Source organism: Vombatus ursinus, unplaced genomic scaffold (assembly GCF_900497805.2).
Source record: "Vombatus ursinus unplaced genomic scaffold, bare-nosed wombat genome assembly UNPS02014941.1, whole genome shotgun sequence".
Taxonomy (NCBI): Eukaryota; Metazoa; Chordata; class Mammalia; order Diprotodontia; family Vombatidae; genus Vombatus; species Vombatus ursinus.
In genome coordinates this window covers 118,851-141,298 of record NW_020954719.1, presented here as the reverse complement: position 1 = coordinate 141,298, position 22,448 = coordinate 118,851, and the positions used below count along the sequence as shown (strand labels likewise).

Here is a 22,448-nt window from a genome sequence, read left to right as displayed (position 1 = left end):
ACACACACACACACACACACACACACACACACACACACACACACACATAATATATATTATATCACATATTTTATGTATATATATGTGTATATATATATATATATATACATATATATATATATTTTAGGTAGCTTATTCCTTAGGTAGCTATACATTTCTGGAAAGGAGCAGCAGCGGGCAGATAATGTAATCATGTGGCAATTAGAATTGGCACTTTTTGAATAAAAGCATCAGGAAAAATCTGCTTTTCTGTGGCTTTTTTTTGTTGTTGTTGTTGTTTCTTTGTTTGTTTTAGGCATTTGGGGTTAAGTGACTTGCCCAGGGTCACACAGCTAGCAAGTATCAAGTGTTTGGTCTGAGGCTGAATTTGAACTCAGGTCCTCCTGACTTCAGGGCCCTTGCTCTATCCACTGCGCCACTTAACTGCCCCATGTAGCTTTGTTTTCTAATAGTAGCTTGTATCATGATTCAATTAGAGTAGATTATATCGAATTGGACTGAATTGAATAAAATAAGATCCTTGCTCTTAGGGAGCTTGTATAGACATAACCACAATTAAAAATAAGTAAAAAATACAGGGGTCCTAAAAGTCTGATGCAGCACTGTGCTCAATGTGTCTTTATTCTGTGAATGGAATTCCCAATTTGTAAAATTCTTTCACCAATTCAGAGTGGCAAATCATCTGTAACTTTTAGTTTTACATCTGTTGCCTGTGGTACCTAAATTAAGGGACTTGCTAATGGCTAGCGTGTGTTAGAAATAGGGCTTGAACCCAGGTTTTCTTGACTCCAAGGCCTATGTGTAGATTCAGATACCATTCCCACTAAGAAAAAGTACCTGTTTATAACAAACAATATGTTATTTGAGATCTGAGGAAGGAAAGATTATTTAAATACTTCCTAAACAAATTTTAATGTGAATGTGGGGTGATTTGATCTAGAAAGCCTCACTCAATTGATTTTTCCCCCTTACCTCCTCAGCCTAGTTGTTAAAATGTCAGAAAGGACAGGTAACAGAGACAGCATGATGTAAGATGTTAAAGAAAGTACCAAGCATGACTGTAATCTATTACCCCTTTATGAAGTATGAAGAAATTCTAGATGAAATTAATGAAGAGTTATCTATTCACTGGGCTATACTTCTAAAAGCCTTTAAAAAGGACGTACTCTAGCATTTAGGAAGGGGCAGTTTTTTGCCTTTCCCCTCACTCCTATAAAATAGAACAGAAGGGTTGAGAAGTGTTAACTCTGAAAACAAATGACCAAAGGGTCACAGAGTGCAACTACTGTTGACTCTAAAAATACCAAAGAGCTCACATAGGTTATCACTACTACAGTTAACTCTGAAAAATAAAACAAAATAAAATCAAAGAGCTGACAGTAGTAATAAGCAAAAAGTTTTCTTTATTCCATTGGAGAAGGGAAACTAGACACATGTGCCGGGATCTCCTCTAGGAGGAGGCCCAAGGCAGTGAGGCTAAACCTTGATATGTGTGTATGTATATATATATGTGTGTGTGTGTGTGTGTGTGTGTGTGTGTGTGTGTGTGTGTGTGTATGTATGTATATTTATGGTTGGATGAAGACTCAAACAGTATGGTATTGCAACAGTGGTGAGACATAGCAGCCAACAATGAGGCAAGGTTACCTAGTAGCCAAAAGTCCATTCATAGCAGGGCTTTATGTTGGTGCTCGCCCAAGCTCAGGGGCAATCGGTTCTGTGATTTAGTTGCAGCAGAGTTCATCAAAAGGGTGGACACAAAGAATTATTTTCATGCTAGGCTCAGGGTACAGCTTACTTGCTGAGCCTTAAGCTCTGGAAAACAGGGTGTCTCCTAATAGTAAAAAGAGAGGAGTAAAAAGAAAGTGGTAGTCTTGGCATGGAGTTCTTGACATTTACCCATTTTGGTCAAAGGGAGAGGGTCTAAAAGAACCCTTTCCTTTATGGCCAACAAAGGAGAGGCAGGTGTAAGCCAAGATGCCACCAGAGTCCAGATATTGAGTAGAGGGATATATGTAGGCTTAGGTTAGTTAAGGTGGCAGATCTAACAATTTGTTAGCCCCTTCCCCTTAGCAATGGTGGAATGGCATTTTAATCTCAGGAGATTAGTGTCTTTAAACATCTTTAAACCACCCTATACATTTTCATAATAGTCAAAAATTTTCAAATGAAAATTTGACATCATAGTAAACTTATTCCTATTTTTATTTTTTATAACAAAATACATCTCATTAAATATTTAATAGTTTTCAAATACCTATTTTTATCACATCCTTTTAAAAGCCCAACTTAAAATCTAACAGAATCCAGATTAAAAGGGGATATTATTTTGTCTAACAGCATTTTTGTTACAATGGTCCCTCAAATTTCACAATATAAGAGAAATTTAGAAATACAATAATAACACAAATAGCATCATGTTTAAAACATGAAACAAAACTTCAGATGACATCAATTCAGTTAATTGCATTTCCAAATTATCCCATACAAAAATTATTAATCTTATTGCCTTTGGCATTTTAAATCCACTTTAGACTTATCAGGCATGGAAAATTACATTCAATTAATTATAGTTCTTGGCATATTCAGTCACTATAAGCACTTTGCAATCATTATGTTATTTTGATCCTCACAACAGCCTTGGGAGGTGGGTACAATTATTGTTTTTCTATTTACAGATCAGAAAACTGAGGCAAACAGAGATAAAATACCTTGCCTAAGATAACACAGCTAATATATTTTTACAACCCAAATGTAATTCAAGTTTCCCTATATTTTTCCAGCATTTTTTTTTTAGTATCTTTATTTGGGAGCTCATCTAAAATGAGAGGCATTGACAGGATCAGAGGGAGAGGGTCTTTGAACTGGGTGTGGAAGTGGTGTCACAGGAGATCTTTGGTTTAAACACAATCTTTTCTGTTTTCATGATCAAGTAAGGGTCAAGAAGAAGTGGCTATAAAGTGCTAACCATATACCTAATTTTTTTTTTCTTCACTCTGAAATTCCTTCCAAACTAGCTGCCTTCCTTCATTGACCTAAAACAATGAGGCTGTTAATCTTCAGGAGAAAAAATTATTTAAGTGCCATTTACTTTTATAGAATTTAATAGAGATTAATTCTTATTTTTCCTTAAAACAAATTCTACAGAGGAGCACCCCAAAACTTACTAAGCTATTTCAGAAAGGTAATTCCTAGAATTACTGAAAATTCCAGGAATTCTCCTTTGCAGTCTTCAAAATGATTAATCTCCAAACTCCTTAAACAGCTAAGATTTTTTTTTAGCAATTCATAGTCTTTGATTATCTGACTTTATTTCTATAATTCCAACATGACCAAAGCTGAAATGACCAAAAAAAGTGTTTTGCAGGTTTTTTTCTTTTTTTCTCTCTCTCTTTTCTTATTTCAATCTCCCACCGAAAGCCTAAAGTGGGAGTTAGTTCTGATTACTGGGACAACTGCTTCAAGTATGAAAGTTCATTAATCTTTCTCAGTGTTCTAAACTCTTTGGCTACAGCCCTTAGCAGTTTTTCTGACCAGCTATATTTTCTTTTTTAGATATCATTCAAGGTAATAGAATATACAAATAACACAAACACACCTACGTTTTACATTTTACCAAGACATAGACACAGACAAAAGACAAGACAGACACATAGACAGGATGATTCTATCTGAGCTTTTCTTAAGGGAATCTAAGTTACAAAAGGTTTCTTGTTTGGTGGTTGCAAGTAGCAATTTATTAAAAATATCCCATTTGGGGTATTTAATTTTCTTGTTAACTTCATCAAAACATTTCTTAAGGTAATTTATTTTATCCCAATCAAAAGAACCCCAAGTTGGTCAACAATGTCAAACTATGCCAATTAAGAAACTTGTAAGTATCTGTTCCATGGACTAAATACAGCCAAGTTTTTTGCTGGCTCATTCTTGGTCACCAAGCTTCCCATATTACAACCAAAAGGAAACAAACACAAAGGTATCTGATCCAGGAAGTCAAGAGACTTCACCAAGAAGAGACAGATGAATCCTGTCTTCAGTAGCAACAACCAAAGTTTCAATCCTCCAAGGGAGTGGAGCTCAATCAAAGACAGGAGGTTGGGACTAAGAGAAGGAAAATCATCCACTGCCACTCTTCAAGTTCAAATTGAGTGGAACTCAATGGACCCCCTGTAGGTACCATACTTCAGATTGCACTGGGGTCAGGGCAGAAGGTAATTATTCACTTTCTGATCCCACTTCTGATACCAACTGTCAACTCTGAAAACAAATGACCAAAGAGTCACAGAGTTTTGCAACTACTATAATCTCTAAAAATATTAAAGAGCTCACACAAGTTATAATTACCACAGTTAACTCTGAAAAATAAAATAAAACCAAAGAACTAACAATGGTCATAAGCAACAAATTTTCTTTATTTCGTTGAAGGGAAACTAGATACATGTGTCAAGATCTCCTCTAGGAGGAGCAGTGAGGCTAAACTTTAATATATACATATACATATGTGTATGTATATATATATATTATATTTTTTTGGCTAGACAAAGAATCAAACAGTGTTGTTTTGCAGCAGTGGTGAGGTGTAACAGCAACACTGAGGCAAGGCCAAAAGTCCATTCACTGCAGGGCTTCATGTCTGGGCCTGTTGGTGTTTGCCTGAGCTCAGGAACCACCAGTTCTGTGATTTAGTTGCAGCAGAGTTCATTAAGAGTGTGAGCACAAAGGATTATTGTCATGCCAAGCTTGAGGCACAGCTTGCTTGCTGGGCCTTAAGCTCTGGAAAATAAGGTGTTCTCCTAATAGTAAGAAGAGAGAGATGGTCTTGGCATGGGAATCCTGACAGAAAGTAAAGAGATTTCTCTTTCCTTTCCCCTTACGCTGCTTTGAATTGGAGCTATTCAGATAGATAGTGGAGGCAGCTCCAAATGGCATAACCCTTGGTAGCAAAGAAGAGACAGAGATATAGATTTAAGATTACCTGGGAGTCAGGAGTAAAGCTATAAAAAAGATACAGGACCAGGGAACCTACTAGAGACTCTGTGTGCAGTAGAATGCAGCACAAGGACACTACAGAAAAGCATAAGATATTGGGGTCGTAGAGTACTGGAGACGTAAGTTGTCTTGGTCACATGTATTGTCTATATGCATGCCTCACTGATAATATACTCTATGTGCCTGCTCTTCCCACTGATACTGGTTGTAATTATGGGGGTGTGTCCCAGGTTTATGTGACAATATTTTATAGCTACTCTTCTTACAATACAGTGCCTTTGCTTGGATCTAATTGTGTCTGTTAGCTGACAATTACGTATAAGCACACCGGTGATGGCCCACAAGCTATTGTTTTGAGAGTGAAGACCGTACCACAGAGCACCTTGAACCTAGAACAATAGTTGCCCCCTGGAGACCCAGCCTACAACATTTAATAAGTTGGATAGATAGTCCAGAGTAAGCCCTACATATAATTTTTAGTTTATTGATTTTATCTGTCTTCTAAATTTCTCTATTTCTGTCAAAGGCACCAGCAGCCTTCTAGAATCTCAGGTTCATGATCTCTCCATTATTTTTTACTTCTTACTTTTCCTCACGTCACATATCAAATTGGTTTCCAAATCTTGTCATTTCTACCATCACAACATTTCTCAAACTAATTCCTCCTCCTGACTCACATATCTAGCACCTTAGTTCAGACCTACATTACCTCTTGGCTAGATTATTGTCATAACCTGCTAGTTGATCTCCTTGCCTCATGGCTCTCTATACTCCAGTCTATCCTACACATGGTTTTCAAAGTGATTTTCCTTAAATGCAGATGTGACTCATCTGTTCAATCCAACTCTAATGGCTCTTTATTGATTCTAGGATAAAATGTAAAATCCTCTGCTTAGCTATTAAAGCCCAATGTAATCTGGCCCCAAACTCTCTCTTTCTAGGCTCATTGGACATTGCTCTCCCTCCTCCATTCTTCTATCTGGCCAAATGAGGCCACTTTCTGTTCCTCATTCATAACATTCAATCTTGTATCCCCATGCCCTTGCATAGTGTCCTGCAACTATTTGGAATGCAGTCTCTTCTTAGAGAGTCCCTGTTTTCCTTTAGGATGCTGCTTAGGTATTAAGTCTTTCTTGAGCACCTCAAGTGATAATGACTTCTTCCAAATTATCTTCTATTTAATATACTTATTAATTTTATGCTATATATATTTTTGTCTGTACTGGTCTTTCTGATTAGAATGGGAGCTTATTATGATATGATGATATACTTAGAGAATCCTGGAGAATCAAGTAAAAAACTACTTGAAATAATAAACAATTTTAGCAAAGTTGTAGGATATAAAATAAACCCACATAAATCATTGGCATTTCTATATATTACTAACAAAGCCCAATAGGAAGAGATAGAAAGAGAAATTCCATTTAAAGTAACTGTAGACATTATAAAATATTTGGGAGTCTACATGCCAAAACAAACTCAGGAACTATATGAACACAATTAGAATGGAAGCTTATTGAGTAGGAATTATTTAATTATTTGTCCATATATCTCTAGTACAAAGCAAAATGCCAGGCATACAGTAAGCACTTAAAAATAATTGTTGATTAATTGATAGATTGATGACTTCTCTAAGGTTCTGCTCTAAAGGACTCTAAACTGTAAATGAACTTTAAAGTTCAGGTGGCTATTAGAGTATAAATTTTGCTAGCTCTAATCAAGCTGAAAGACCTTTGAATATTATATTTATAGTGAACTTTATGCTTCTTGTTGGAGTAACAGCTAACTATATATAGAGAAAAAGTAGTAGTAGGAACTGGGTATTAAGTTTTTTGGTTATGGAAATTCTCAAAAACCATCTAAGTTGTCAGTTGGCTGTAGTGTGCTTCAGTGGATAGGATAGCAACACAAGTGGAATTACAGAACCTTGATATATTTAAACCTGTCATTCTCTATGTAGAAAGTGGTCTTTGATCTGTGTTGTGAAGGAAAAGAGGTATGTTAAGAAAGAGTTGAAAACAGTGTGTTTCAGGCATGGTGGAGAAGGTCTCTCTTGATTACTATAAACTGTGTTTTTTAGTTGTATTCATATAGTTTAGATGTGACTTTTATACAATTTTTAGTTATTTAATTTGAGTTTTTTTATATCTCTTCCCACTAGATTTGGTTGGTCATATGTAGAAATACTGATGTGAATTTATTTCATATCTTGCAACTTTTCTGAAGTTTCAATTACTTTTTTAGTTGAATCTCTAGAGTTTTCTAAGTAAACCACTGATACATGCAAAAAGTGATAAATTTTTTTTTGCCTGTAATTATTCTATTTTTTTCTATTGCTAGTATTTTGAACACTGCATCAAGTAATATTAGTGATAATGATCATTCTTTCTTTGCTCCCTAACAACCTCAGCTTTGAATTATTCACATAATCTTCTGTCTCCATTCAACATCCAAATGCTGCTGAACAGAACTGGAGAAAATCATAAAAACATGTCATCTGGGTGTACTACAAATCTATGTTGCTTAATTTTAACTGCATCTTCACTGTATCAAGGAAATCCTTTTGCAACTCCCTAGTCTCCCATTTACCATGACAACTTTTCGGTAACTTCTCATATATCTTCAAAACCTTCCATGGCTCCACATCTTCCTACCCCTTTAGTTGAGAAAATATTTCACTGAAAAAATTGAGGTCATTTGCTTAAAAGCTCCCTCTTATCCTTCTTCCTCATCTCATCACTCAGATGCCTTCTGCTGGTAACTCCTCCTTCATTCCATCTCACATGAAGAGGTGTTCCTTCTCATTTCCAAGGCTTTACATGCCTAAGTCAGCCCATTCCATCTTGTCCTCTCCAGGAGACTGACTACTCTCTCACTTCCATTCTAATTGCTTCACTGTTGCCAATAAATATAACCATGTCTTCTGATCCTCAAAAAAAACCTTCAATAGATTCTTTCAATTCTACCATCTTACATCTCTTGCTCCTTTTTGTGGTTAAATTCCTTGAGAAGATAACCTATGCTTGGTTCCCCTACTTCCTTTCCTCTCACTCTGTTATTAAATTGTTGCTGTCTAGTTTCCACTCACATCATTCAAATGAAAATGTCCTCTCCTAAGTTAATTGCCAGTTTTATCAATCTTCATCATTCTTGACCTCTCTAAGTCTTTGATGTTCTTGATATAAAGTAATATTCCTAAAGTGTAGGTCTGACCTTATTGGACCCCTGCTCCCAACCCTGTTCAATAAAGTGCAGTTACTCTGTTACTTAAAAGATCTCATATAAAAACTTCCATTGGCCTTTTAAAGCCTTTCACAACCTGATTTTTTCCTACCTTTCCAGTCTTCTTAAATCTTATTCCCCTCATGTACTCTACAACTCAGTGACATTGGCCTCCTCATATAAGACACACTGGCTCCTGATTCGATGCATTTTCACTGGCTTTCTCCCATGCCTAGAGTTCTCTCCATTCTCATCTCCTAGCTTCTCTGGCTTCCTTCAAGACTCACTGAAATCTTACCTTCTACAAGAACACTTTCCTGACCCCCTTTAATGCTAGTGACTTCTATTTGTTGATTATCTAAATTTGTCCTGTAGATATCTTATTTGTATATAGTTGTTTGTATAATACCTTTTCAATTATCCTCTGAGCTCCTTGAGGTTTTGTTTCATTTTGTTTTTGCAGTACACAGCACTTAGTAGATTGCCTGGCACATTTTGTTATTGTTGTTGAGTTCTTTCAGTCACGCCTGACTCTTCAGGACTCCATTTGGGATTTTCTTGGCAAAGATACTGGAGTGGTTTTCCATTTCCTACTCTAGCTCATTTTACAGATCAGAAACTGAGTTAAACAGAGGTACATAACTTATTCAGGATCACACAACTAGTAAGTGCCTAAGGCCAGATTTCAACTCATGAAAATGAGTCTCTGATCTCAAGCCTACAATCTAGAACATAGTAGGTGCTTAATAAATGTTTGTATTTTTAAAAAAACATTCTAATTTATTATTTATTTTAAACATTCTTTTCTTTTTAAATTTTGATTTCCAAATTCTTTCCCTCCCTCACACTCCCTCCAACCCCCACTGAGAAGCAAGCAATATGATATCAATTACACATGTGAAATCATACAAAACATTTGCATCTTAGCCATATTTCCAAAAAAAAAAGCAAGAAAAATAAGATGAGAAAATTATATTTCAATTTGCTTTCAAAGTTCATCAGTTCTCTCTGTGGAGGAGGATAGCATTTTTTCATTATAAGTCTTTTGGAATTATCTTAGATTATTGTATTGATCAGAGTGGCTAAGTCTTTCACAGTTGATCATCATTACAGCATTGCCGTTACTATGCACAATGATCTCATTCTTCTCACTTCATTTTGCATCAGTGTATATAGTTCTTACCATGTTTTTCTGAAACCTCTGGTCATTCCTTTTTTTAAAAAAAATATTTTTCCCAATTTCATGTAAAAACAATTTTTAACATTTGTTTTGCTTAAATTTTGTTTTCCACATTGTCTCCCTTTCCCCTCCCTGAGACAGTAAACAATTTGATATATATGTTATACATGTGCAATCACACAAAATATGTTTCCATATTAGCCTTGTGTTGAAAGAAAACACAGACAAAAAATGAAGAAAATAAAATGAACAATAATACATTTTGATCTGCAGACAGACTCCATCAGTTCTTTCTCTGGAGGTGGATAACATTTTTTATTGTGAGTCTTTATCATTTACGTTATCATTGTAATGGGTCAGAGAAGCAATTATACAATATTGCTGTTACTGTATACAGTGTTCTCTTGGTTCTTCTACCTTCACTTTATATCAGTTCATGTAAGTCTTTCCAGGTTTTTCTGAAATCATCCTGTTTGCCATTTCTTATAATCATATACCACAACTTGTTTGGCCATTCCTCAATTGATAAACATTCCCTTGGTTTCATTTTTTTTTTTGCTATCACAAAAAGTGCTCCTATAAATATCTTTGTACACATATTTTTGTTCATTCCTTTTTCATTGGTCTCTTTGGGATACAGATGTAGTGGTATTGCTGGATCAAAGACTATGCACCTTTGAGTGCATAGTCCTTTGAGCATAGTTCCAAATTGCTTACAGAATTGTTGGACCAGTACACTACTCCACCAGCAGTTCATTAGTGTACCTGTTTTTTCCTCTTCCCTCCAGCAGTTGTCATTTCTGGTAGGTGTGAGGTGTACTTCAGAGTTATTTTAATTTGCATTTCTCTAATCAATAGTGATGTAGAGCATTTTTATATGACTATAGGTAACTGATTTCTTCTGAAAACTGCCTGTTTATTGATACCATTTATCAATTGGAGAATAGCTCTTATTTTTATAAATTTGACTCAGAATATATTTCAGAAATGAGAGGAACTTTATCAGAGAAACTTGCTGTAAATTTTTTTGATATTACTTCATTGTCTATGGTACCTTTTGGCATAATGTAGTATCCCTGATTCTCTGATTCCCTGATCTCTTTTAATTAGGTCTATTTTTGCTTTTGCTTTGTCTGAGATCATGATTGCTACTCCTGCCTTCTTTACTTCAGATGAAGCATATTAGATTCTGTTCCAACCCTTTACTTTTACTCTGTGTGGGTCTTTCCATTTCAAGTATGTCTTATGCAAACAACATATTTTTGGACTTTTGTTTCTAATCCATTCTGCTATCTGCTTTTGGGGTAAGCTCATCCCATTTGCTTTCACAGTAATGATTAGTAACTCTGTATTTCCCTCCATCTCATTTTCTTCTGTTTCTGCCTGTCTCTCTTTTTACCCTGTCCTTCCTTCAGAAATCTATTTTGCTTCTAACCACTGCCTTCCTTAATCCACTCTCCAGTTTTTCATGTTCCTACCATTTTTCTTATCCATTTACCCTCCTATTTCTCTGTTGGGTAAATTACATTTATATCCACAGCTGAGTGTGTTTATATATTTTTCCCTCTTTGAACCTATTCTGAAGAGCGAGATTCAAGCATTTCTCATCCCCTGCTTTCCCTCCATTGTAAAATCTTTTCCTTATATGCCTTTTTTGTGTGAGAAAAATTTCCCCATTCTACCTCTCCCTTCCCACTTCACCCAGGTATCCCTCTTTCTCAGCCTTTCATTTTTTTTAGAGATCATTCTAACAAAATTGACTCAGACCCATGGTTTCTGTCAATGCAAACTCCTTTTAATTGCCTTAACAATAATAAAATTCTTTAGGAGTTACACATATCATCTTACCAGATAGGAATGCAAACAGTTTAGCTTTATTGATTCCCTTATGATTACTCTTTCATGTTTACCTTTTTATACTTTTGAGTCTTCTGTTTCAATGTCAAATTTTCAGTTAGCTCTGGTCTTTTCATCAGGAATGCTTGAAAGTCCAATATTTTATTAAATATCCATTCTCCCCCACAAAGGGTTATACTCAGTTTTGTGAGTTAGGTTATTCTTGGTTGTAATCCTAGCTCCTCTGACTTCTGGAATATCATTTTTGAAGCCTTCCACTTCTTTAATCTGGATGCTATTAAATCTTGTTGTGTTAGTCTGACTGTGGCTCCACAATATTTGAATTGTTTCTTTCTGGATGCTTGAGGGATTTTCTCTTTTACCTGAGAGCTCTTGAATTTGTCTATAATATTCCCAGGAGTTTTCATTTTGGGATCTCTTTCAGGAGGTAATTGATAGAGTCTTTCAATTTCTATTTCACCCTGTGATTCCAGGATATCAGGGTAGTCTTCTTTGATAATTTCTTCAAATATTGTGTCCAGGCTTTTTTGTGGATCATGGCTTTCAGCAGTCAAATAATTCTTAAATTATTTCTCCTGGGTCTATTTTCCAGGTCAGTTGTTTTTCTAATGAGATATTTCACATTTTCTTCTTATTTTGAGACATTCCACATTCTCTACTATTTTTCATTCTTTAGAATTTGCTTTATTGTTTCTTGATGTCTCATGAAGTCATTAGCTTTCACTTGCCCAATTCTAGTTTTTAAGGAATTATTTCCTTCAGTGAGATTTTGTACCTCTTTTTCCAGTTGGCCAATTTTGCTTTTCAAGGAGTTCTTTTCTCCTGTGAATTTTTATACCTCCTTTTCTATTTGGCCAATCCTGCTTTTTAAAGAGTTCTTTTCTTCAGTAGATTTTTGTGTCTCTTCTACCAAGCTATTAATCCTATTTTCATAATTTTCTTGCATCACTCTCATTTCTTTTCACAATTCTTTTTGGGTTTTGGTGCAATTAGCATTTTTCTTTGAAGCTTTTTTGGTAGCTCTTTATCTGCTTTTGAATTTATGCCTCTGTCTTCCCTGTCACTACAATAGCTTTTTCTGGACAAATTCTTTTTTTTTTTGTTTGCTTATTTTTACAGCCTATTTCTTGACTTTGATCTTTATGTTAAAGTTGAACTCTGCTAACCTGGGGATGGGAAAGCTTCAGATTTTTTTGTGCTGTTGTTTTCAGAGCTGGTTCTTGAGGTCTGCATGTTTTCAGTGCTTCTGAGGTGGTGTAATCCCGGAAGAGATATGATCACTGCTCTCTTGGTCTTTGCTCAGGAAGGGCTTCTGCTCCTCTGAAGCAGCAAGCATTAGCACTCTTCTTAGCTTTGAAACTGTGGCCAAGGACCCTGCTCTCTTACGACCAACCACTAGTGCTCTTCTCCCTGGAACTGTGACCCACAGCTGTGTACAGGCAATAGAGTTGTACCAGCCATGCCTAGTGCCAGAAAAGAGTCTCCTGTACTCTCTTTCTGATCAGTTATGTGGCCCTCTTACCATCTCTGGGCTGAGAGCTCCTGAAGCTGCTGCTGCTACTGTGGTGGCTGCTGTTGCTGCCTCTTCCTATGTGGACCCCAGACAGAGAAGATGTGTTCCTTATACAGTTTCCTGCATTATGCCATTTTTGTTTTTTGATTTGTCATATTCTTCAGGAGATATATGATCCTGAAGCTATCTCTGCACATCCAATCTTCAATATCACTTTGGTTTGCATTATCATCATGTATTATTTTAATATTCCTTCATTTTTCTTCCCTTTTGCAAAAATTTCCTCCACTTTTGTATTTTTGCCTTCCCAATCTGTTATTCCTCTTTTAGAACTTCTACTTTTTTTTTTGGAAAATTTTCTATCATGTATTCAATTTTTCCTATGCCACTGTTTTTTGTTTTAAATTCTACAGTGAAAGTTCTGATTTCTGTCCTAATTTCTTTCTTAGTTTCTTCTTTTTAGAATTTTACTTCCCTTTCTCATTCTGAGTTTCTTGGATGATCTCTGGGGAGTCTGTAGAAACCTCTCTTCCATCTACTAATATTAATTTGTTTTCTTTCACATGATATTTATTCAAATGTTGTTTGGTTTCTTTTTGAGATTATGCTCATTCATCCTTCTGTCTTTATGATTCTGTTGATTCATCTTCTTGGTACGCTGGTAAGTCTCATGGCTTCAATCTGAACAGCATGGTAAATAGCTGACATTTGTATAGTGCTTTAAAGCTTACAACACACTTTCTCTTATTTGTTGCTGAACCTATGATTTTATCAGAATAGGGAACACCCGGTGAGCAATTTCCTCTACAAATTCAGATCAATACTTTCTCTATAGATTACAGTGGTAGAATTATCTGGGAAACTAACAGCTTACCTGATTTGCTTAAAATCTCAGAGCCAATTTTGTGGCAGAAGAGGAACTTGAATTCAGTTCTTTCTGCCTCTGAAGCAAGCTCCATCTCCATTACCCCATGATGCATTTCACTAAGCACTTTAATCCATTTTATAATTTAGCTTCATCCTATGGAGTGGATACTACAAGTATCATTATTTTCCTTTTAATTAAATGAGGATACTGTGACTGTTAAGTGACTTGCTGATATTCACGCAACTAGCAAGTATTAGAAGCAATATCTAAATGCAGTTCTTCTAGACTCAATGTCTAGCATTCAGTGCATATATCATACTGGATAAAAGGTAGAAGATAGAGAGCCTGTATTTAGTTGACAGAACACTCTTCTAATATGCTAATAAGCTACATGGAATACAATGAAACTAATCTAAAAACAATACCTAAATAAATTCTGGGAATAGTATGTCATTTCAATTACAATTGCCAGAAAAGATCACTAATATTTTAGAAATCTTAAGACACATGAAAAGGATAAGTGACTTTTATAATGCTTACCATAACTTACTAGAATTAAATTGATAAGATAAAACCCTGCAAATGCAGGTTAATTCTTCATAGGAAATATACTGAAAGTTTCAATAGCTGCTCCTGATGAGGTCTAGAGGATCGCAACACAAGCCCTGCCTGAATGAATTTAACCCAAATCTTCTTCCAGTCAGAGAAAAAGTTTATTGAAGATAAACCACACAAACCAGACTCTTAAGGAATCTGAACATTAGTAATGCCCGTAGGGACCAGCGGGCATGAGAAAGTCTCAGCCTTTTGGGCATGAGAGAGTCTCAGCATTTGAATGGGGGTCAGGGTGGATCTTATATACACTAAAGTAACTTTGGCCAGAGGAGGGGGCTGGGAAAAGGGTCTAGGTGAAAATTTCAATTGGAAGGTGTGAGAGATTGAATAGACAATGGAAATAGATAATGAAGGGAACTGGAAGGAAGAAGTTTGAAAGGATCAAAAGGTGGGGCTAGGGCTTTCAAAGGGAGATAAGGGGAGTCAATAAGGAGCCTAAAAGTTTAAGGGTTTTCTGGGTCCTGTAGACAAATGGGAGCCAGATTCTTTTTAAGGCAAGAGGCTAAGGCGCATCTGAATAAGATCAAAAGCTAAGGCTAAGGCTTTCAAAAGGAGATAAGGAGCTGGGTCCTGTAGACAAATGGGAGCCAGATTCCCTTTGGGGCAAGGGGCAAAGATCTGGGCTTGGGCCCATGCCCCATCACTCTCATCACCTAATAAGTGAAGCCCATTCGGGTAGCAGAGAAACAATGGTTAGATTTTCCCTGGAGATGAACAACAGAGAGAAGGAAATTAAAAGACATGATCCAGATACCTATCTTTTTTTCTTAAAAAAAAAAAAAAACCACATAGTTATTAATATAACAATATAATTATTGGTGAAAGATTATTTACCTATGTAATTCCATTGTGAAAATACCAGTAAGACTAAGCTACCTTAAAACGAATTAGTATCTTACTTTTCTAAGGAACTATTTTGTAATAACTGCATAACGAATTGAATGTTAGCTTCACTTGCCAGGCTAATTAAATTAGTAAATGCTTTCAACTAACACTCAATTGTTTCCTCATCAGAAAAGCATATTTCTTCCTTTAGTTCTGACACTGCTCCAGGCTATAGAGCAGCTTAATTTAAGCATGAAGCCTTGTCTGTCATATCAACCTGTTCTTCTTTACTCTGTCTATTCCAGAGACATAGAATACCCTTCTGTTTGCTTTTCCAAAAAGCACACATTCACTGACCATTACTAGCTCTAATCGCCTATTCAGAAAGCCTGGCCTGCTACACGTCTGGCTTCCTGCTCCTTGACTGAGCTTACAAACTTCCCCTTCAGCCGTGATCTTTCCCTTTTCAGGTCAGAACCGAAAAGATGAAGAGAAAATCATACTGGACCCCTTTTTCCCGATTTGTGCAAGCCTGCCTCCAACCCCGTGACGGTTTCCTTCGGTCAGGATAGGGTTACTTGGGTGACTAGGCTATCAGTCCTCCACTCACCTTTGAAGTCCACTTGTGTGCGAAATATCTTCATATGCTGAATGTCGATATTAAATGAATGCATCTCTACACTTTCTGAAATCTCTACTCCTCTCACAAACAATAACAACAAAAAGCCCCTGGTCCTTCTAAAAGCAAATTGACTTTTTTTTTCTCTTCTACATCTTTTAAACATGTTTTGAATAGATATAAGGTTTACACCATGGTAGTCTTCTCACTGCTCCATTTCTGCTTGTCTAAATTCTTGTCAAGAGATGTGTAACTAAAAGATCAATGAATACAATTCAACCGTTTAAGATTTTTTTCTATAACTATTAGCCTAGCTTGATATGTCCTATAACACAAAGTAAGGTGAACGTAGCATATCTCTATGTAATATTACCTTTTAAATCAAACATCTGAAGAGCTGATTTGAATAACAGAGAATGAGGGAAAGGAATGATAAATTATGTTGTGACAAAATTATCTGTGATTGGTCTTCCAAAATTTACCTGAAAAACTGTTTGCAAAACCAGAAGCACATACTATTATTGGCAAACCTATATATAGCCTCAGTACTCATAAAATTGCTAAGAATTTTCCGTAGCTATAACACTTCTAGAATGGCAAGTAAGGTGAAGAAATGATAGTGCATATAGCATATGAAGGAGACAATCATTCACATACCACTTTACTCAGTAGTATTTTGTAGGTGACTATGGCATGACTGACATATATAGATATATATGTAATTTTCATACTTTCATTGATTTTAGGAATCTTTATATTTTTTACTTTAAGAGGAAAGGATAATTCCTTTTTTCCCACTTTGGTTGAAATAAAGTTAATGGAAGTTTATGTTTCTTCACAAGGCCTATAAAAACCATATGGTTTCAGACATTCTATATATTGATGTAGAGTACCAATTAGAGTTTTTCAATCTGAAACAATAGAGAAGGAGGCTTGATCTCCTGTATGGAGAACTCCCAGGTAAGATAATTCTATCAATGAAAGTTAGTACCTTTTGTGCAAATTACAATCTTAGAAAGTGGCCTAAATAACTGAGAGGTTAAATAACTTGCCTTTGCATGGCCACCCAGCCATTATGTATCAAAGGCAGGACTTCAGTTGAGGCCAGCTCTTTATGTATTGCTCTAAGTTGCTTCAGAACTATAGAAATTCTCAATAAGCAATGGATTATGGCTCTGAAGACTCAGAGGACTGCATTTAACTTTTAAGTCACTTTTAGTTATTATTTTTTTTTAATGGCCAGAAGAGATTATTTGATTTTCCCTCAAAAGTTATGTAAGAATTCTATTTGCAACTGAAGAAACTTAGTCTGGAAAACTAAACCAATTACTATTTTAACAAACAATTTAAAATTAATTTGAAGATTTGTTAATACCATGGAGACTACAGCATGAATTATCATGATATACCTCTTCTTATAAAATTCATGCCTGTGATTATAACTTGAAACTAAGAATGAATATTGTTTTAGAAAAAAAGTACAAATTTTTTAAATGATAGGGAAACCCTGCAATTACTGTAAGTAGAGATAGCAAGGAAGGAAATGCTTCTTTAAAAAAGCTATATTCCCTACAAATTGTGGAAATTGGAGGGAGGGATGACTCCCTTGTTTTTAATTCCTAAATAAAAAAAAACAACCAATTTTGTTTTTTATTAATTCCACTAAATAGCTAAAGTTTCAGAGGGAAAAAATGTGTATATAGCTCCTTGGTCAGATGAAAAGGGGAAATAGAGTTGTCCATCATATGATTTTTTCACGTATCTTGAAACACCTGTATTACATCTAGACTTATTTCCATATGACCATAACAGCCTTGCAAAAACTAGGAAAATTTCTTCGTTCAGTGAGAGAGATAAAAAGAAAGAAACGGACAGACAGACAAAAAAAGAGAGACAGAGAAACCAAATGACATTAAGAGAACTGGTCAGATGCATACTAATAGTACTTTTTCCCTCCCAGAAGTTTTTCCATGCTATTTTAAGGTTAATTTTCTTAAAAAGAAAAAAAGTTTTCTCTTCTGTAATTTTTTCTGAAGATTTTCAAACTTTCAATAAAAGTTTGTTATCAGTATTTGGCATTTCTTCCTGGAAACTGAAGGGTTCTTTGCTTCTATAAAATATTTTGAAAGTTTTCTTTGTTATTAGTTGATATGGGAGTGGGAGGAGGATCAATTTTAAAGATACTTGGGGAGAGGCGGAAGATAAGAAATATAGTACAAACTTGTGAAAATAGTTTAATTGCTAGAATAACAAAATTAGATGGTCTGTAGTTCTTTGTAAGCCTAAGCATGCCAAATTCAATGATGTGAAAGAGGTGGGTTTTTTTTTTAATAATCTCTTAATCTACCCAGATTCACAGTAGCCTCACAGGGTTCCAAAATCTCTAACACTGAAAAGATTAATACCAAAATACATCCATTTCTTTTAATTTTCCTCATTCTTTAGTGCAGACTAAAAGCAGACATCTACTTCTATCAGTAGTTCTTTCCCCCTTTCCCATATAGTTTATATATAAGTTTCAGAGACTATAGTAAAATTTTCATAACTTGATGTGCCCTTTAACTAGAGAAGAGGAAGTAGGTATGATATGAATCTGCTGTCAGCAGTTTAAAAAGTTTGCTTCTCGGGATAACAAATTTTGCATGTTTCCTCCTATTCACACAAGTCCAAATGACTGCATGGCATCTCTACTGGAGAGGTCAGTTTTTAAAATTAATTTATTTTGAGTTATCAACAATCACTTCTATAGGCTTTTGAGTTTTAAATTTTTCTCCCCCTCCCTCTGCACCTCCCTACCCAAGACAGCACACAATCTGATATAGGCTATACATATACATTCCTATTAAACATATTTTCACATTAGTGATGTTGTAAGTAAGAATTAAACCCAATAGGAGGAACCACCAGAAAGAGGAAACAAAACACAACAGAAGAAAAAAAATAGCAAATAGTTTGCTTTGATCTGCATTCAAACTCCATAGTTTTTTCTTTGGATGTGGATAGCATTTTCCATCATGAGGCCTTTGGAGAAGCCTTAGACCCTTGTATTGCTGAGAAGGGTTAAGTCTATCAATATTAGTCATCGCACAACATGGCTGTTACTGTGTACAACGATCTCCTGGTTCTGCTCACTTCACTCAGCATCAGACCATACAAGTCTTTCCAGGTTTTTCTGAAGTCTGCCTGCTCATCATTTCTTATAGCACAATAGTATTCCATTGCATTCATATACCACAACTTGTTCAGCCATTCCCCAATTGATTGGCATCCTCTCAACTTCCAATTCTTAACCACTACAAAAAGAGCTGCTATGAATATTTTTGTACATATGGGTCCTTTTCCCATTTGTATGATCTCTTTGGGATATAGCCCTAGAAGTTCTATTGCTGAGTCAAAGGGTATGCACATTTTATAGTCCTTTGGGCATAGTTCCAAATTGCTCTCCAAAATGGTTGGATCATTTCACAACTCCACCAACAATTCATTAGTGTTCCAATTTTCCCACATCTTCTCTAACATTTATCATTTTCTTGTTTTGTCATGTTAGCCAATCTGATAGGTGTGATGTGGTCCCTCAGAGTTGTTTTGATTTGTATTTCTCTAATCAATAGTGATTTTGAACATTTTTTCATGTGACTATAGATGGCTTTAATTTCTTCATCTGAGAACTACCTGTTCATATCCTTTGACTACTTATCAATTGGGGAATAACTTGTACTCTTATAAATTTGACTTAATTCTTTATATATTTTAGAAATGAGACCCTTATCAGAGAGACTGGTTGTAAAAATTCTTTCCCAATTTTCTACTTTCCTTCTAATCTTGGTTGCATTGTCTCTGTTTGTCACAAAAAACTTCTTAGAGGAAATGACACTTGAGCTGAGCACTGAGGAGAGCAAGGTTTTCCAAGTGGTAGAACAATGGAAGGGGAATATTCCAAGCACAGCAGAGACACAGAGATTGAACATCAAGTACCAGAACCAGGAAAAAGACTGATTTGGATAGAGCAATGGTCTCCAAATTTTCTTAATCATACTTTCCTATCAGTAATAAAATTTTTAGTCATTCACACCTTGATATGTGTTCATTCATTCATTCATTCATACATACATATATTTATTTGTTAAGTTATAAAAACACTTTGTAGAAATACAGACCCAAATAATTAGGAAAAATGTTAATTATTCCTGGATCAAGCCAATATAATAAAAATGACAATAGATTTATTTACTTATTTATTTTTTATTTATTACTTATTTTATTTTATATTTACTCATTTAAATTTATTTTATTTTAAATATTACTTATTTACTTATTTATTTACTTATTCAGTACTATAACAATCAAACTACCAAAAGATTATTTTGTAGAGCAAGAAAAAAAATATTGATATTCATATGGAGGAACAAAAGGTCAAGAATATTAAGGAAAATAATCAAAGAAAAGGCAAGAAAGGGATTCCTTCTGTACCAGATCTTAAACTATACAACAGAACAGTAAATATTAAAATGAACTGTCACTAGTTTAAAAATAGAGAGGTGAGTCAGTAGAACAGATTAGATACACAAAATAAAAGCAAATGAACCCAATAACATAGGAATTAGTAAAACTAAAGACTTCAGGTACTGGGGAAAGGAGTCAAATAAAAAACTGCTGAGAAAACTAGAAAGCTGGCTAGTAAAAATCAAGTATAGACTGCTCCCTCACAATATATACAAAGATAAACCCGAAATGGATGTAGGACTTAGACATAAAAGGTTATTCCATGAAAAAAAAAACAAATCCTTCAGATCTATGGGTAGGAGAAGAGTTCATGATTAACTAAGTGATAGAAAGGATCATAGAAAATAAAATGAGCAATTTTTATTATAAAAAATTCAAGATTTTGAATGAACAAGTCTAATGCACTTAAAATTAAAGAGAAAATGGATAATTGTGGAAATAGTTTTTGAAATAAATTTCTCTGATAAAAGTCACAAACTCAAGACATATAAGGAATCTATGGAAATTTAAAAAAACAAAGAGCCATTCCCTAATAGTCAAACAGGCAATTTTTGAAGAAAAAAATCCAAGCTATCAATAAAATATGAAAATGCTCCAAATCACTAGTAATTTTAGAGTGCAAATTGAAACAATTCTGAGGTTGCGCCTCATACCCATTATATTGGCAAAGACTACAAAAGAGAAAAATAATAATAAATATCAGAGTGACTTTGGGAAAACAGGTACTTTAATGGTTGGTGGGTCTGTGAATTAATTTTGTCATTCTAGTAAGCAATTTGGAACTGAGTCAAAAAAAGTTACTAAACTTGTATATCCTTTTATCCAAGTATAGTAATATTTGGCCAATACTCCAAAGAGAATGAAGAAAGAGGGAAAGGACCCACATATGTTAAAATACTTATAGCAAGCTCTTTTCTTAGTAACCTCGACTGGAAACAAAGGGAAACCCATCTTTTGAAGAATGTCTAAATAAATTGTGATATATGAATATTTTGGAATAATTGTGCCACAAAAATAATGAAATGAATCGCTTCAGAGAAACTGTAAAATCTGTATGAACTAATGCAGAGTAAAGTGAATAGGATGTTTAAATAACAGTTTACACAATGACAACAACATTATACTGACAAACAGCTTTGAGAGATTTTAGAACTCTGATTAATGCAATGATAAAGCATGAATCCAAGGGATAGAAGATAAATCAAATCACCCACCTTCTGTCAGAGAGGTGTTGGACTTAAAATCTAGAATGATGTAGTCAATAAAGGATTTTGCTTGACTATGCATGTCAAAAAGATTGTTTAATATTATTACTGTCATTATTATTCAATTGGAGGCAGTGGGAGAGAGCAATAATAAATGTAAAATTTAAAGAAAAATTTAAGCCTCAAAGTGAAATTAAATTTTAAAAATTAAATTAAAAAATTAAATAAAAGATTTTAAAAATCAAAAGGACAGAGGTGGGAAAATAATAATGGGGAGTACCTATTTGTAGTATAGTTTGATTGGAAGGTAGAGAGCACAAAAGGGAATAATATGAACTAAAGTTGGTATGATATGTTGGGGTCAGGTTTTAGAGGACCTTAATAATTTTATTTATTTAGTACCTTCTATGTGCCAGGCACTAAGCAAAATGCTAAGAATACAAAGAGAAGCAAAAGACAGTCTTTTCCCTTGAGGAGCTCACAATCTAATGGGGAAGACAACAACTAAAAAATATACGAAAACAAGCTATATACAGGAAAAATAGGAAATAACTTATAGAATGAAAGCACTAGAACTTAAAGAGAGTTGGGAAAAGCTTCCTGTAGATGATGGGATTTTAGTTGAGATTTGAAAGAAACTAGGGGAGCCAGAAGGCAGAGATGAAGAGAATATTACAAGAATGAGGAACAGCCGTAGAAAATGACAGCTGAGACCTAGAATGTCTTGTTCATGGGACAGCAAGGAGTCCAATGTCACTGGATTGAAGGTCACATGGTGGAAGGGGGTAAAAGTTATAAGAATACTGAAAAGATATGGAGAGGAGTTAGGTTATAAAGTGTTTTGAATGCCAAAGAGAGAATTTCGTATTTGATTCTGGAAGTGATAGAGTGCCCTGGAGTTTATTGAGTTGGCGGAGGCAGGATGACATGGTCAAACATGTACTTTAGGAAAATTACTCTGGGGGCTGAATGGAGGATTGATTGGAGTAAGGAGAGATTTTTATGGAAGGCAGACCAATCAGTTGGCTATTGCAATAGTCCAGGAAATGAGT

At 35.0% G+C, this 22,448-nt stretch overlaps 1 protein-coding gene across 3 annotated transcripts in view; it reads left to right on the top strand.

Annotated features, from left to right (window-relative positions):
* CNTN1 (contactin 1) overlaps positions 1-22,448 on the top strand; it is a 274,708-nt gene that overhangs the window by 169,352 nt on the left and 82,908 nt on the right. Inside the window, exon 15 of one of the 3 annotated variants that reach the window (XM_027844391.1) lies at positions 15,540-15,793. The exons of the other annotated variants lie outside the window; for them this stretch is intronic. Coding sequence (XP_027700192.1) covers positions 15,540-15,619 — 80 coding nt within the window. The 3' untranslated portion in view covers positions 15,620-15,793. Of the gene's footprint in view, positions 1-15,539; positions 15,794-22,448 lie in introns of those variants that run through there. 3 annotated transcript variants of the gene reach the window in all.